This window comes from Thermothielavioides terrestris, chromosome 3 (assembly GCF_000226115.1).
Source record: "Thermothielavioides terrestris NRRL 8126 chromosome 3, complete sequence".
Lineage (NCBI taxonomy): Eukaryota > Fungi > Ascomycota > Sordariomycetes > Sordariales > Chaetomiaceae > Thermothielavioides > Thermothielavioides terrestris.
In genome coordinates this window covers 1,411,790-1,426,534 of record NC_016459.1, presented here as the reverse complement: position 1 = coordinate 1,426,534, position 14,745 = coordinate 1,411,790, and the positions used below count along the sequence as shown (strand labels likewise).

At 57.1% G+C, this 14,745-nt stretch overlaps 7 protein-coding genes across 7 annotated transcripts; 5 read left to right on the top strand and 2 right to left on the bottom strand.

Moving 5' to 3' along the window:
• The first annotated feature begins 269 nt into the window (after positions 1 to 269).
• On the top strand, positions 270 to 1,388 carry THITE_2116758 (uncharacterized protein). The gene is made up of 3 exons (XM_003654041.1): positions 270 to 615; positions 684 to 1,124; positions 1,248 to 1,388. The coding sequence occupies exons 1-2, from the start codon at positions 409 to 411 to the stop codon at positions 1,083 to 1,085; spliced, it is 609 nt and encodes a 202-aa protein (XP_003654089.1). The 5' UTR covers positions 270 to 408; the 3' UTR covers positions 1,086 to 1,124; positions 1,248 to 1,388.
• Positions 1,389 to 1,587: 199 nt separating this feature from the next.
• On the bottom strand, positions 1,588 to 3,210 carry THITE_2116756 (uncharacterized protein). Its single transcript, XM_003654040.1, has 4 exons — positions 2,678 to 3,210; positions 1,880 to 2,620; positions 1,763 to 1,821; positions 1,588 to 1,698 (listed from the first exon to the last, which is right to left on the bottom strand). Exons 1-4 carry the CDS (start codon positions 2,700 to 2,702, stop codon positions 1,642 to 1,644), a joined length of 882 nt encoding a protein of 293 aa, XP_003654088.1. The 5' UTR covers positions 2,703 to 3,210; the 3' UTR covers positions 1,588 to 1,641.
• Positions 3,211 to 3,215: 5 nt separating this feature from the next.
• THITE_2116755 (uncharacterized protein) lies at positions 3,216 to 4,891 on the top strand. Its single transcript, XM_003654039.1, has 2 exons — positions 3,216 to 3,691; positions 3,748 to 4,891. Exons 1-2 carry the CDS (start codon positions 3,429 to 3,431, stop codon positions 4,733 to 4,735), a joined length of 1,251 nt encoding a protein of 416 aa, XP_003654087.1. The 5' UTR covers positions 3,216 to 3,428; the 3' UTR covers positions 4,736 to 4,891.
• A 459-nt stretch (positions 4,892 to 5,350) lies between these two features.
• Positions 5,351 to 10,090, top strand: THITE_2155027 (uncharacterized protein; the record flags this gene model as incomplete). Its single annotated transcript, XM_003654038.1, has 10 exons — positions 5,351 to 6,217; positions 6,275 to 6,463; positions 6,537 to 7,002; positions 7,066 to 7,187; positions 7,240 to 7,311; positions 7,365 to 7,589; positions 7,649 to 7,752; positions 7,816 to 8,074; positions 8,131 to 8,273; positions 8,327 to 10,090. 10 exons carry the CDS (start codon positions 5,351 to 5,353, stop codon positions 9,762 to 9,764), a joined length of 3,885 nt encoding a protein of 1,294 aa, XP_003654086.1. The 3' UTR covers positions 9,765 to 10,090.
• Positions 10,091 to 11,197: 1,107 nt separating this feature from the next.
• THITE_2116746 (uncharacterized protein) lies at positions 11,198 to 12,273 on the top strand. The gene has a single exon (XM_003654037.1). The coding sequence runs from the start codon at positions 11,245 to 11,247 to the stop codon at positions 12,205 to 12,207; it is 963 nt and encodes a 320-aa protein (XP_003654085.1). The 5' UTR covers positions 11,198 to 11,244; the 3' UTR covers positions 12,208 to 12,273.
• Position 12,274: 1 nt separating this feature from the next.
• Positions 12,275 to 13,240, top strand: THITE_2116744 (uncharacterized protein). Its single transcript, XM_003654036.1, has one exon. The coding sequence runs from the start codon at positions 12,367 to 12,369 to the stop codon at positions 13,069 to 13,071; it is 705 nt and encodes a 234-aa protein (XP_003654084.1). The 5' UTR covers positions 12,275 to 12,366; the 3' UTR covers positions 13,072 to 13,240.
• Positions 13,241 to 13,557: 317 nt separating this feature from the next.
• On the bottom strand, positions 13,558 to 14,480 carry THITE_2116742 (uncharacterized protein). The gene is made up of 3 exons (XM_003654035.1): positions 14,229 to 14,480; positions 13,904 to 14,170; positions 13,558 to 13,847 (listed from the first exon to the last, which is right to left on the bottom strand). The coding sequence occupies exons 1-3, from the start codon at positions 14,273 to 14,275 to the stop codon at positions 13,799 to 13,801; spliced, it is 363 nt and encodes a 120-aa protein (XP_003654083.1). The 5' UTR covers positions 14,276 to 14,480; the 3' UTR covers positions 13,558 to 13,798.
• Between the last annotated feature and the right edge of the window lie 265 nt (positions 14,481 to 14,745).

The window sequence follows — 14,745 nt, the reverse complement described above, 5'->3', positions numbered from 1 at the left end:
ACCCAGCATGTCCTGATCAGCACCAAACTTCTCACCAAACCTTGAGGCTGCTTTCGGCCCGAAAACTTGGATTTATTGTGTGCAACGTTTGCTCCATAAGTGTAGCTGGCGATATGTCCGGCCCGGGATGCTGTCAGGTCGGAGACCCACCTGCAGGGTACATGGACTGTTATGTAAGGTTACGAGACGCGGCCCACTCGTTCAAGGTTGGTAGTGGGGGCCGTTTGCATGTGAAAGTTCGATGACCAAAATTTGGGCGGCGTCTGAACCCTGAGGGGCCAGCTTCACACTCCACCCCATGTCACCGGTGTTTCCAGTAGAGTGTACTATTCCCACCACTTCTGCCGTTTCATTAGTGTCCCACTCTAGCAGCAATCCCGAAGCTCAACCCAACTGAATCCGCTGCCCATGACAGCCTGCAACCCTTCGGCAGGCGACGCAGAGTCGGCCAGGGCGGAGTACCCCGGCGAGCTGAAGTACATCCAGTACCAGCACTCTCTAGAAGCGCAATATTTGCCGGCTATACGTGCTCTCATCTCGAAGGACCTGAGCGAGCCATATAGCATCTATGTCTACCGGTACTTTCTCTGCCAATGGGGTCACCTCTGCTTTATGGTAGGCCATGAGAGATCCGGGCTCTATGGCCTCGCTGCTTTGCTAATCAGTCTCTGATCCACCCACAGGCTCTGCACCCAACCGACTCCTCCCTCATCGGCGTCGTAGTGTGCAAGCTTGAGATGCACTCTTCCCACTCGCCGCCCACTCTCCGGGGCTACATCGCCATGCTGGCTGTCTCGGCTCCATACAGAGGCTACGGCGTGGCCACAGCGCTTGTCAAGATGGCCATCGATGCCATGGCCCAGCGCGGCGCAGATGAGATCGTGCTCGAGACGGAAGAGACAAACATACCCGCGATGAGACTCTATGAACGGCTCGGCTTTCTGCGTTCCAAGAAGCTTCATCGTTACTATCTCAACGGGAACAGTGCCTATCGCCTGGTGCTCCTTCTCAAGTCGACTGACGTGGATGCTGCCACGGATCTGGCCTTGGATGAGGACGATGTGTCCCCGCCGTTGAGTCGATAAGCTCTTCCCTGAGTGGGAGGACACCAACCCAATGACATGGTGGGCGCTCACTATTCCTGGCTTCATTGCTTGCCCGGTGGCTTCATTGCTTGCACACACGGCTGAATGGTCGCGTCTTGTCGCGACCGAAATTGATGGGCCGGCGTTGCTGAAGGGTGGTAGAAGTGAGTCAGCTGGGGCATCCCGAGGCGAGGCCAAACCGGCTGGCTTTTAGCGCACCCAACGCCGGCTTAATTGTCCTACCGCCGCCAACCCCATGCCAGTGAAGGACGGAAGTTCGACGCGGACACCATCGGTGAGAAAACTAAGAAAACCGGATCAGCCGCGGAACGCATCCCCAGTCGCGAACGCATTGTACCCTTTCGAATTACCAGGCCGGAGAGCACCGCTCTCTGCGTGCACCAAGCACAAAACGCTCATCGTTTGGGGAAATAAGCCGAGGCATTGATATGGGTATCTAAGGTACAAACCTCCTGCGTGAAGTCAAAGATATGCAGTAGAGTATCTTGAGCATCCCTTCCCGAAAAACCAAGACTCTGGCTCCCGGTCCGGACGCTCACGGACGGCGTGAGGCCAGGGTCCTGATGTAGGCGAATAGCTCGTTGGACGAGTACTGTTTTTGTCAGCTTCATAACAAATTCGAGATGCTCTCGAGGCAAGCTGGAAGGGGTGCTCACCATGGATGCCTGAATGCCCCAGCGATTTCCCCCGTAAATCCCAAGATGGGTCCAGGCATCTGAGGGCCATGGTAAGTAAGCCGCATCCCGAAATCGAGAGGGAGGGCTAGAACTAACCGGATTTGTAGTAAATCTGCTTTCCGCCAGGGCTCACCAGCTCAAGCTGCCTCAACCGATTCAGCACCCTTGCCACATCGTCCTTGTCCCTGAAGTCTCGCGTGTACACGCAGATCAGCCTCGCCTTCTGGGAGTCAACCCTCGTCTCGACCTTGGCCGAAACTCCAAGCTCATTATTGGCCGTGGCCCTCGCGACCTTGGCCCAGACACTATTCACGCTCCCCGGCTCCGGAAACAGCATCCACTTCCCCAAGACGACGTTGCACACCACCGCGAGCTGCCGCAGGTCTTCCACCGCCGCCCGCCGCTCCTTGGCAACGTCCTTCTGAAGCTTCGCGAGCGACCTGCCGGCCATCCCGCCTGCGCTGCTTGCGGTGACCATGTTCTCGAAGGCCTCGAGGAGCTGGAGTCGCTCCTCCCCGCCTGCCATAAATCGGTCCAGTGCGGCGCCCGGGCCCGGCGGCTCGTAAGGGTTGGCAATGAAGATCCAGTCGAGTCCTGGGCGCCAGTCGGTTGTGGCGGGCGGGAGTCGGGCGAGGAAGTCGTCCACGGACTCAGAGAGTTGCCGGGCCCCGGGCTCGCCTTCGTACTTGTTGTACAGGCAGCCAGGGGCTGGTCCTGCGCTTAGGTTTCGCGCCGTCTGCTGGATGTAGCTTGCCATGGGACGGTGGCGATCCCACCAAGACACGACGTCGAAGTTGGCGACGCGGTCCTCCAGGACCGAAACGGTCTCTTCATCGCCTAAGAAGTGTCAGGACAATGGTTCTTGCTGAGTGATCTGGGAGGGTCGGGAAATACCGTAAAAATCTGACTCTGAGTCCATCTTGAGAATCTCTTTTGAATCTGACGTTTACTCGCGAAAATGCCTAAAGCTGGTCGCCTTCGGTACGAGGATGTAGAGTATCAGGCTTAGAAGTGGATTCCCATCTTCAATATCAATCCGGGCTGGTGAAAGGGTGGGTTATCTGTAGCCCAGAATGCGATATCTCTTTGTTGTGGCATGGAATGAAAAGCAGTCTTTAATCTGCGAACCTGGCCTGGTTGTTGTTGGTTGTTGTTGGAGGACTTGGGAGATTCAGATTTGATGATCCCTCAACATTTCAGAACGCAGCTGACGAACGTCGACAGTGCTGCAGTGCTGAAATGATTCTTGGCTGAGGTGATTATTACATTCAAGGCAGAGTGATCATAAAATCGCTTGTGGGCTTCAAAGAGAGTAGTGCGACGGATGTGTTCGTTTATCCTCACATCCTTTCACTCAAGAATGGCGTGACAATAAAGGTAAAGAGAAGCCCGAGAAGTCAGTGTAAATCCATGAACTTCAGCAACAGCCAAGTTCGTTGGTTCACTGTGGTGCGGTCCAGGCCTCCGTAATTCACGCGAACTCTAAGGAATTGTTACTGTATCCTTACCCTAGTACAGTATGTTGTGAAAACATCCGAAAGAGACAAAGCATATTTAGACAAGGAATGTGCGACCTGCGAAACTTTCCTCCGCTCAACCGCGACTTTGACATTCTGGGGCCTCCGAAGGCTCTTTGCGCGCCAGAATGGACGAGGAGGGAAAGCTCGTCCGATCTCTGAGATCTGAGGTTCTCGAGCTCCCTCCGTCTTGTGTCGAATTTTGCCCCGCGTTCCCGTCGTATTTCCTGGTTGGAACCTACGATCTTCAGCGTCAAACTGGCGAGCAGGAAATCGCAGACGCAGACGCAGACGCCAGTTCAGAAGACGAAGCCGGTCGACCTGCGCAGTTAAAGCAACCCCAGAGCCGCAATGGCAGCATCATAGCCTTTCGGCTTTGTGATGGGGATATGTGAGTCTCAGTGAATGCCGTGGATCCTGTGGACAGGGCTAACACAAGGAATCCAGCACTCGCATCCAGACCGTACCTCAGCCCTCAGCCCTCTTGGACCTCCGATTTAACCCTCATTCTGGCAACGGCGACATATGTGCTGCGGTCTCAAGCACTGCCACTCTTGCCCTGTTCAGGCTCTCGCCCGAGGAGGAACAGCCCCTGAAACACTTAAACACGATGGACATTGCCGGAATGTCACAGGGCGAGATCAAGCCGTCGGCCGGGCAGGAAATACTGTTTCTCTCGTTCAGTTGGCACCCATTGCGGGCAAACGTCTTGGCCCTCACCACCTCGACTGGGAATGTGCACCTGGTACACCTGCGCTTGTTTGATGGGAACTGGGCTTTGAACCCGGAGCCTATCCTAACGCATACTCTCGAGACCTGGTGTGTTGCCATCTCCCCCGTTCTCGTTGCCTCGGAGCCGTTAAATGAGCGGCAGGAGGCATGTCGGTCGCCTTTCAGAGTGTATTCTGGAGGCGACGACTCGATGCTGCGCTTCAAGACATGCTCTTGGAATGAGGGGGCTATGGTTGAGTCTGTGTCCGGTCTCGCGTCAAGAGGACACGATGCTGGGGTCACCGCAATCTTACCTCTAGCCCTGCAAGAAGATGGGAATGAGCTGGTTGTTACGGGAAGCTATGATGAGCATATTAGGTTGTTCGAGGTTCCGTCCTCTGGCAAGCCCAAAAGCCTCGCCGAACACAGACTTGGCGGAGGGGTTTGGCGGCTGAAGCTGATCGACCTGAACACAACTGCTAACCAGAGCTACATTTGGAGAGCAAGGATGTTGGCATCCTGCATGCATGCCGGCGTCAGGGTTGTTGAGCTCCTGAAGACGATGAGCGGCGGCTATCGATTCCGTGTCCTGGGACGTTTCGAGGAGCACCAAAGCATGAATTATGGCAGCGACTTCCAGCCTGGGTGGATGGAAAAGCTGTCCGTTGTGTCGACTAGCTTCTATGACAAGCTGTTATGTTTGTGGGAATTTGAGATGGTATAAACCACGGATCCCCGTGGTGTCTTGCAGTTTCCTGAGCATCCCACAATGGGAGCTGCACAGTCTCGGTAAAGAGATGCCTTAACGCCCGACAAACAAAGTCCTTGACCAAGGCAGTGACGCAATGTGTTGACTCACCGCCTTCTGTTTGCATCCATGCCTACAAAGTATTCAAACTAACAGGCAGAACTGCCCCGCGCTAAGCCAAAAGTGAGTCCCATGAGTTCGAGCCTGAGCTTGCCTGAGCTGCGTGGGGACCAACTATAATTGTAGCTCCGCGATCAAGTCGGCCCAGATACGGCTTTACTGGCAGGCGCAAATAAAGCTTCTTGCCAGGAACGGATCAGAGAAGGTTCTATAGAACTTCAAGCGTTCTTTCCGAAGCAGATCAGTCTTTGTCGAGTTCTACCCCGCGCGTTTGCTTTGCTTCTATCACCGACCTGTCGCTTCCTGATCACTTCTTCGTTGCTTGTCCTTATATACCGACACCGACACGAACCTTGATTGACCCAGGCCAAAGCGCTGACTTCAGCGCGGTGGCCGTCTCTGCCCGTCAACCGACCGGTCTTCTGGCGACTTCAGCAGCTCGCGCCTCTCAAGATTTTCGGCATCGCGACAATGCCCGTGAACGGAGTGGCTGGAGCTGCCGCCGCCGGCGACAGCGGAGAGACCATCCTCGCGAAAATCCACGAAGCTCTAAAAGTCGTACACAGTCCCTATTCGCCCAACCAAGCCCGACGCGATGCCGAAGACTTCCTCGAAGGCATCAAGAGCCTCGGCGAAGCTCCCTCGCACGGGTTCAGCCTCGCCTTCAACAAACCGCAGGAGCCCATTGTCCGTCATTACGGCTTGTCGCTCCTTGAGCACGCGGTCAAGCACATGTGGGGGGACTACAGCCCAGAGCATCGCGACTATCTCCGCGTATGGGTCTTGCAGTTGGCCGAGACGGTTTCCGCCGATGATCCGCCCTATCTCAGGAACAAGATTGCACAACTTTGGGTCGAATTGGCCAAGCGTTCATGGGTCGCCAGCTGGATGGACATGGACTGCTTGCTGGTCCGTCTGTGGCGTGTTCCAAACTCGCCCGTCCACAAGCTGTTCGTCCTCCAGATCCTCGAGACCCTTTCCGACGAGATCTTCTACGGAGACGACGTTGTGGTTGCCCTACGGGAGGGAGCATTGAGCAAGGCGTGCGTGGAGATTTTTACGCCGGCTGCTGTCCTGACTGAGGCTTTTCCCAACCGTCAGGCCGGCCCGCACGTTCGGTTCGAGAGCGAGGGATGGCTCAGCAGAGTAACGCAGCTCGTCAGCGAGTGCCTCGGCAGTGGTCTCGAGCAGAACGAGGACGCCAGGACATGTGCCGTCAAGGCCCTCAACGTCCTGAACTCGGCCGTCCTGTGGGCAATTCCCAAAGCATTAAACGCCGTCGGCTGCCGCGCTGTCATGTGCAGCTGTCTCGCCGCTCCCAGCGTCCCAGTGCAGAAGGTTTGGGCAGTCCCTACCGCGCGGTCTACGGAATCTCGTTGTATTAACCGTTAGAAGGCTGCCCTCGAGTCCCTACATTCCCTCTACAGTCGGTCGAACTTTACCGACCAGGAATTCGTCGATCTCGTGGTGCCAATGTATAGTCCCGGCATGGTCGAGCTCTTCCGGCGGCTGTTTGAATGGTCAACCGTGGACCCCCAGGATCTCGATGAGGACAAATACCAGTTCTGCAAGAAATTCTCTGAGGCAAGCAGCCCAACCATGCATTTTTATTTATTTTTTTTTTCTAGTCGTTTGTTTTGTTACTGACGGGCCTTAGATGCTCTGTGCCTTGGGCAACTACCTGGATAGGAAGTTTGCGGCCATCCCGCCCCAAACGAACATTCAAGGCTACCTAGAGCTCTTGATGCTGGTGGTGCAGAGCCAGAGCCTCGTCGTTTCGATTCCGATACTTCTCACTTGGACTCGACTGCTTTCCCACCGAGCACTCGGTCCGGCGATTGCCGATATGCCTTTCATCGTGAACCTGCTAGAGCTCTGCAGCAACCGCTTGATCCGGTACGAGAGCTTTCCGGAGGATACAGAGGACCCAATCTATGTCCTGCTCGTCGAGGACACGGACACGATTCCTGAACGGCATGCCTTCCTTGGCAACTACCGGCGGTATTGCTGTGCAGTCATCGAGAGCCTCGTCCAGCTGAGAATGTCCGACGCGTTCTCGCACCTGCTGGGTCGGGCCGAACGTGCCTTGAACACGCTTTACGATGGGCAACCCGCCCTTAACCGTGAGTGCAAGGGGATTTGGGCAAGAGGGCAGAGGGCTGGCGAGCTAACACGCGTGCCTCTAGCTGCCGATTACTCCAGGAATTCTGTGCCTGTGTTGACAGTCGACGCTCACGCGACTGTCATTGAAGCTGCTCTCAGAGGTTACGACATGTGGAGGACGTCGTGCAGCAGGACGCCGGAGGAGGTAAGTTGGGACTCCAGGTCGTTGGCAAACTGACCTCTGACAACCGGGCCAGAAGCAGCAAGCGGCGGCCGTCGAAGAATATTTCGAAAAGTGGTGTGGCCAGCTCTTGGAGATGAAGTTCGAGGTAAGACTCGGCTCCCAGCGTGTTATAACCGCCTCGCTCACCATATGCCCTAGGACCCATTAATTCTCAAGCGGATACTCCAGCTACTGGTGACCTTTTCGACAAAGGCGCTGGATTCGAACCCGGCTTTCATGCTGAGGGTGCTCGAACACATCTTGATGACTTGGCCAGCATTGCAACCAGAGCATCGGCTCTTCAACGACGCCATCAGGGATCTCCAGACGGAGAGCATGGTGGAGCTGCAACGGCTCGCGTTAAAGATGCCAGACCCTCTTCTTGTGAGCAGCCAGTCCCTCTTGGTGGTATTGGGATGCTCTTCGCTGACCATGGCGAGTAGGATGTGTATGACCAGTTGGAAGCAAAGGTTCAGGAAATGATCGCATCTGGGACCCTCGATGAGAAGCGCCAAGTTGCCTACCAGACCTTTCTGTTTATTATCATGTACGAGCCTAGTATCATTTCCACCCCACCCAGCGTCTTCGAACGGCTGCTCACCAGTTCTAGCCACCGAGCCACTCATATCGACCCGGCGACACGTCTTTCGAGACTCGCTGCGTTTATCGAGCCAGTGAAGAATCTGTGGAAGGAGGAATCGTTGAAGCAGGCCTTGGGATCGTACAGCGGCTTCTGCGAGCTTCTTGGTCTCGACAAAGTGCAAAAGTACGTGGCCGATCGTCGCATTCACGAGATTGCCGACTGGGGTGCGACGGACCTGGATGCCGAAGGCCTAGCCCTGCAAAATGAACTGGAGCAGAGACAAGCGGTATGTTGCCCTTTCCAGATTGCTGCCGTCTGGTGGTCTAACACGGGTTTGTAAAGATGCTACCCTTACGCGTGACGAAGTCGTTTTTGACCTACTCGGTTGAGGGGATAGAGAAGAACTCGGCTCCGTATCAGGCATCATGCACCGTTTGGCAGGACGGGCTCCAGCTCATTCTACCAGAGTTGCTCAAGTTCCTGAGGTTCGTAATCCGAAATCAGGGTGGTCCAGAGTCGGTGCTGACACTTACCTTAGCTATGCGCACGCATCGCACAACCCAGCCAACTGGAGTCTGCTACCAGTGGAGATGCAGCCGATAGTGGGACGACTGTTTACGGACCGATTCTGGCAAGCGGGCATCTCGGAAGGCAGTAAGGACGACTTCTATGCCAGACTGCTGGGGAAGAGGAACACCCTAGAAGGTCTGGGGTCTACTATCCGTGGTACTGTCCGGTTCGTACGAGAGACATGCTACACCATCATTTATTGCATGTCGAGACTCGACATGCAATTCTATGGTTTTCTGGAGCTGCCGAAACCATTGGCGAACGCGCTCTTTGCCGACTCGTTCTACCTGTCGTCCCACCAGGTCATCAACCTTCTCACCCTAGTGAGGTTCCTAGTCGACAACTGTCCTGTGGAGCTGCACGACCACTTTGTGCCGCCGATTCTGGCCACCTGTTTCGAGCAGATGGATACCAAGATCAGCTCGGAATGGGAAGAGCTGGGGCAGCGGGAGACAGTGCAAGCGGCCGCGGACGAGTTGGCAGAAGAGATGAAGGCCGAGAGCATTCTGAGGCAACTCACCTATTCTGCGGTGCTCATGGTTGCCGATGTCTTGGACCCGGACAGAACCGGTGCGTGCACGCGCCACTATCTTTCCGTTTCATTCGAGACCCACGCTGACGGCCTAACAGCATCTCCAACGGGCCAAACGGACACGGCGGCATCCAACGCAAAGTACCCTCCCTTGCGGAAGTTCTGCCTGATGAACCCGGCCGTCGCAGTGCCGCTGCTCGTCTTCTGCAGTCACGCGATTCAGATGCACGACGGGAGAAGCTGCGGCGCCGTGCTCCGCGTCTTCCGCTCCATTGTGCCCGAGTTTGCCCCCTCAGACCTCACCAAGACGCTCAAAAACTCAGGCCACACGGCGCCGCTGGAGGATTTCCCGATCCCGGAGGACACGGCGAGAGAAATTCGAGAGTTCATCTCGGCAGAGGTGTTGAAGGCGGCCATCTCGTCTCTGCACGACCCCTATTTCGTCGACTTGCAGAGGGACCTGGGCGCGCTAATCGCTTCCATCCTGGCTTACTATTCACCCTTGACGCCCACGCCTCGGAACATCCTTGTCTCTCTGCACAGCATCAAGCCGGAGGATGTGGACAGGACTATTCAGCAAGTCTCTCGGTCAGGGCTACACTCCCGCCAGCAACGGGCGTTGGTTCTCGAGCTGCTGGAGGACCTGAAAGGCGTCAGCATCTCGGAGATGGGCAAGCTGCCAAAGAGCATTGGGACCGCGCCGGGATCCTCGTATGGCAGCAAGAAATCCGGCCGCAGCAAGATGGTACAGGAATTCATGACACCCAACGCTGGCTCGAGGTCGGGCGGAGCGGCGGTCGCGGGTGGCTCGGCGGCCCGCGACAAGACTCCGGACCTGGAAGGATTGGCTGGCATGTTTAGCGAGGCCGGCTAGACGCCCTACATGTAGCACAGGCGTTGGGGACGGCGGCGAGTATCAAGGGTCGCGGTGCGCTCATATAGAGTCTAGCGAGGGGTCTCGTGCACGATGGCCCGGCTCAGGCACTTATATTCGCCCATGAGCGGAGGATGGGTTCATTCTCAGGCAGTGAGCGCGGGGCCGGTTAGCGAACTTGGTGAAAGGTGTATGTTTCTTGGTCAGCGAACGAGCAGGAGGGGATCAGTCGACAACCCAGTAGCCATTTGGACCTTAGGATACCCAGATGAGGTAAAATCACCGGCTATGGAACACTCCGAAAGCCGTGTGGTTGGGGAGGATCAGTCGGTGTCGCTTCGTGGCTGAGCGTGATGTTTTATAGAGGTCGTAGAGTGTTTCGGGTGTTCAGTCTCCGACAGGTGAGCTGAGACGGCCCCCTTTTCTCGTCTCTTTACCTCGAGCCCTATTCGTCAATCAATTTACTTTTGCGCAGCAGCACTGCCGTGGCTTGGCAACTGAATGAGTGTGTGGCAACAGCCCCTCCACACCGCCCCTCAATCCTGAACACCACCGCCTAGCCAACTTCTGCTAGGGATCGGCGGGCCAAGCACGTCCGGGGTACTGTGTCGTCTGGGGTACCCGCAAGGGGAATCCGAACGCGGCTGAACGAAGAGACTGTTGACAACTTGGATCTTGCCAGCTCTTCTCATAGTAAAGTTGTCTCTTTCTGCAGAAACAAAACAGCCTAAAGGGAAGAGAGGGTGCCAAAACCTGCAGCACCGACTCTTCTGCCGAGGCTGCTACGCTGTGCACCTCCTTCGTGCAGGTCTACGGAGCTACTGACCTCGGCTTCCGCGGTTTTTCGAGCTGAGCCAGGCCGCTCGAGACCACGACGCGACAAGCATTGGGCTAAGCCCCAAACACGTCCGTTTCATGCCGGCTCGTACCTACATACAAGAACACACTGGGACTCGATTATCTGTGTAAGGACGGCCCACTACGGACGCGCCGCTTGACAGTGTTTGTGCTTTTTCCCCCGCCGTTGAAATACACGGGCAGTAATTAGGGGCATCGTCGGCCCAGGACTATAAGCAGCCGGAAGAGCGGGAACAGCTCTCGGGTCCTCTTCGCAGTCGTCGTCTCTTCCATTCCCACCGGGGCCCGCCCGTGGATTGTCCGATCCAATTATCCAGCCATGGTTTACTGCGGGAAGCCCTCCAAGGGTTGCCAAATGTGCCGGACCCGCCGCATCAAGGTAACATTACGGATTACTGATATCGAACCCTCAAGACTGGCTGGGGTATCTTACCTTACTGACTGACATGCTCAACTTCAGTGCGACGAGACCAAGCCCACATGCAACCAATGTGCCAAAGCACGGCGCCAGTGCCCGGGCTACAAAGACGAGTTCGATCTTGTCCTCCGCAATGAGAACTACGCCGCGAAGCGACGAGCGCTCAAGATTGCGGCGCCAAGACGGGGTGGTGGCAGTAGGCAAATGTCCAAACCGCTGCCCTCCTCGGCATCTACTAGCAGTACTGGGACGGTCTCTCCCTCGTCCTCTTCGTCCTCTTCGTCCTCCTCGTCCTCCTCATCCCCTACCGTGGCCTTGCCCCCAGCAGCCGACTCCCATCCGAAACAACAACAACAACCTCCTCCTCCTCCTTATCCACAGCAACAGCGCCATGGCGATCCACTTCACTCTCACTGCCATCAGCAGCAGCAGCAGCAGCAACAACAACAACGGCAACAACAACAACTCCAGCTGCTCCAGCCCCCGCTGGGCCCCACCCCGCTGCACATCCCCCCGGAGACCCTGGCGCCGTGCCACTTCGTCGCCAACTTCGTGCTGCTGCCCCGCCAGGACGGCACGCGCGGCTTCCTCGACTACCTGCTGCCGCTGTTGCAGCAGAGCGGCGGCGTCGGTGACGGGAACGGGGGGGACGGGGACGCGCACCTGCGGCACGCGTTCAACGCGTGCGCGCTCGCGTCGTTGGCGAATCGGATTTCTTCTTCTTCTTTTTCTTCTTCATCATCATCATCGGCTTCGTCTTCTTCGTTTGGTCCCTCCGGGGCTGGGTCGGCGGGTGGATTGTCCGGTGCGGGAGGGGGAGCTGCGGCTGCTGCGGCTGCGGCTGCGGCGGCGGCGGCGGGGAGAGGAGGAGGGGCAGGGTCGACGTGCTTGGCCAAGGCGTATGCCGAGTATAGCAGGGCGCTGAAGGCCACGCAGGCCGCGCTGGTGGATCCGGAGCGGTGGAGGAGCGATGGGGTGCTGGCGGCTGTGCTGCTGTTGGGCATGTTCGAGGTGAGCACCCCCCCTTTGGCTACGTTTCTATTTCCGAAGGGACTGGCTGATGCTCTGGACAGAACATCACCGCCAAACAGATCGGCAGTCTGGCTTGGGGGTCGCATGTCGAGGGCGCGGTCCAGCTTGTCAAGGCCCGCGGGCGGAGCCAGTTGAAGACGAGGGTGGGGGTGAAGCTGTTCGTTGCCGTCAGGACGCAGCTCGTAAGTTGCCCGTGGGCGCCTTCCTCCTCCGAGGCAGGGGATATCATATCTGTGACATGTGTCTCTGACTTGCTAGATCGTCCACGCCCTCAGCTCGGGGACGCCCCCGCCTATGGGTGCCGACTGGTGGATTCGCGACGCCGTTGTCGACCCGATTGCCGCCAAATGCCAGCACCTCGGCCTCCTGGCTTGCGAGCTGCGTGCCGAGGCAAATCGTCTCATGACCAGCGCCACTCGCACTCCAGAGAATGCCAGGCTCGTGCAAGGCGTCATGCGCCGAGCACAGAAGCTCGACGAGCAGGTCGCCGCTTGGATACGCGATGTGCCAGCGGCTTGGCGGTTCAGGACTCTGTGCTGGCAGTCGCACAGCCTCGCCGTCCCTGACGGCGGCAAAGATTATTCCAAGGCCGAGGTCTTCCCCGGCCGGGTGGATGTGTACAACGACTTCTGGCTTGCTGCCGTCTGGAACCTGGCACGCACCACGAGGCTCATCACCATGTCCATCGCCGTTCGGTGTGCAGCCTGGGTATGCTCACCCATGGACTATCGCACAACGCCCGAGTACGCAACCGCGGCGAGGGTCTGTGGAGAGACCATCTCGGACATTCTGGCGTCGGTGCCGTATCACCTGGGCTGGCATATCAAAAGGAAACATCTCTTTGCAGACGACGGGTCCGCGGGTTTTGCGTGCGGCGACGAGTCCGGGATGAAAGGGCTGGCCGCATACTTCCTGACCTGGCCGCTTGCTTGCGTAATTACTCAGGATTTCGCGACAGATGCTCGTGTGTTCTGCCCCGTTATCCCCTCCCCCCCTTGACCCAGACAGACAACGGAATCTGACGGTGGTTTTGCCAGAACGAGCCTACGTCAAGGGCAGGCTGGAGTACATCGGAGACGAGGTGGGCGTAAAATACGCCCATATCCTTGCCCAGGTTGGGATCTCGTCCCCAATCCTTTCGACTGGGACTGTGCTGACTGACGTTGCAAACAGCTCCGACTCCGCGTCCCGTCCATGCTGATCCGCTCGGACGGACTCCTGGCCAATCCATACCCAATGGCTCATAATTTTGAGAAGTTGTTGTCATCCGCTCGGCAAGGGCATACACTCTCGCCGGTTTATGCGGCCAACGCGCAGCCTCAGCAGGAAGGTATGCAGCAGGGACAGATCTAAAAGACTTAGGGCAGTGTCCTGCCCGTTGAGGTCGAGATGCTGTAGAACGGGTGCTATCCATGATCCATGATACCTACATGGAATGCGGAGGGATGCTGCGTGCAAGCTGGATGCGCTGCGGTTCACTTTTCGACCCTGAGGGTCTGACAGAGTCGGTATTGGATTCGCCAGTTTGCCTGTATGAACTACACCCCCGAGGTGGAAGGGGCTGAGAACGTCCCGACCCGGAGAATCGGACCAGCGCACTCATGATCCATGCCTCTTACCATCCCTCGGGTGAACGCGACGCTGCGACCGCTGCCTCCCACAGCTGAGCACACCACAAGAGCGGTGTGCCGGGCTGCCAGCGCTGCAAAGCCATCCAACAACTTGACTAGTGATGGTGGTGGCTTCCTTCTGGTTTCGACTTTGTAATAACGTGCCTACTCCTACCCGTCAGTCACACCTAAATGCTCCAAGATGCTGTTCTTGAACGTACCGCTTCCGCTTTGTTGCCTCATCCTGGGCATTCGAGGCCGAGCCCAGATTCCACGCCTTCACGACCCAGCTTTGCGTCTTGTCCACGTACGACTCGGTCCCAAGGTCCTGCACTTGGACGCGCACGCCGGCCTTGGTGAAGACGACGTTGTCGCCCATCTGCCTGCGCGCCTGCGCCTGGATCTTCACCATTGACAGGTAGATCTGGTAGCCGACCCAGGCCACCACGCTCAGGATGACGAGCGTGATGATCAGGGGGAGCAATTGTCTGCGACGGGAGTTAGCTGCGCAGGATCTCCCTTTGAGGATAGTCGGATGAGACCGACTTCACTGGAGACGGCGGGGTCTGCGTGTGCTGTGTTCCCCAGGCCATGCTGACTTGGATTTGCGAGTGCTTCACAGCTCGCTCACTTGAGAGGCGACGCAAGGAGAGTGTGTTTGTCGGGGTGGCAAGTGAATAGAATCAATTGCACGAGTCTGGGAGTTCCTAACCCAATTGGAGAAATAACCAGAAAAGTGATGCCGCCGGTTTGCTTTCTCTCACTTCAGCAACACACAACAACGGACCCTGGTGGACCGTGAACGAGGAAACAGTTGGTGCAAACTGCGTTGCGTCTCGGAAACAAGGGCCAGGGTGGTGGCCCTAGATCAACCCAGGGAAGAGGCAGCGCTGCGGCAGAGACCAACGTCGTCGTCTCGTCGTCACGGTTGGCCCGCTGAGTTCCTTGCGGTCCAGGCAGACCGTGTGATTTCTCGGCCAACCTTTTGAGTCTGCTCGGAGCCTCAAAGCTGAAAGCGACTATGAACACTGTGGCAGTTGAGGCCGCCGCCAAGTTTGTCCTT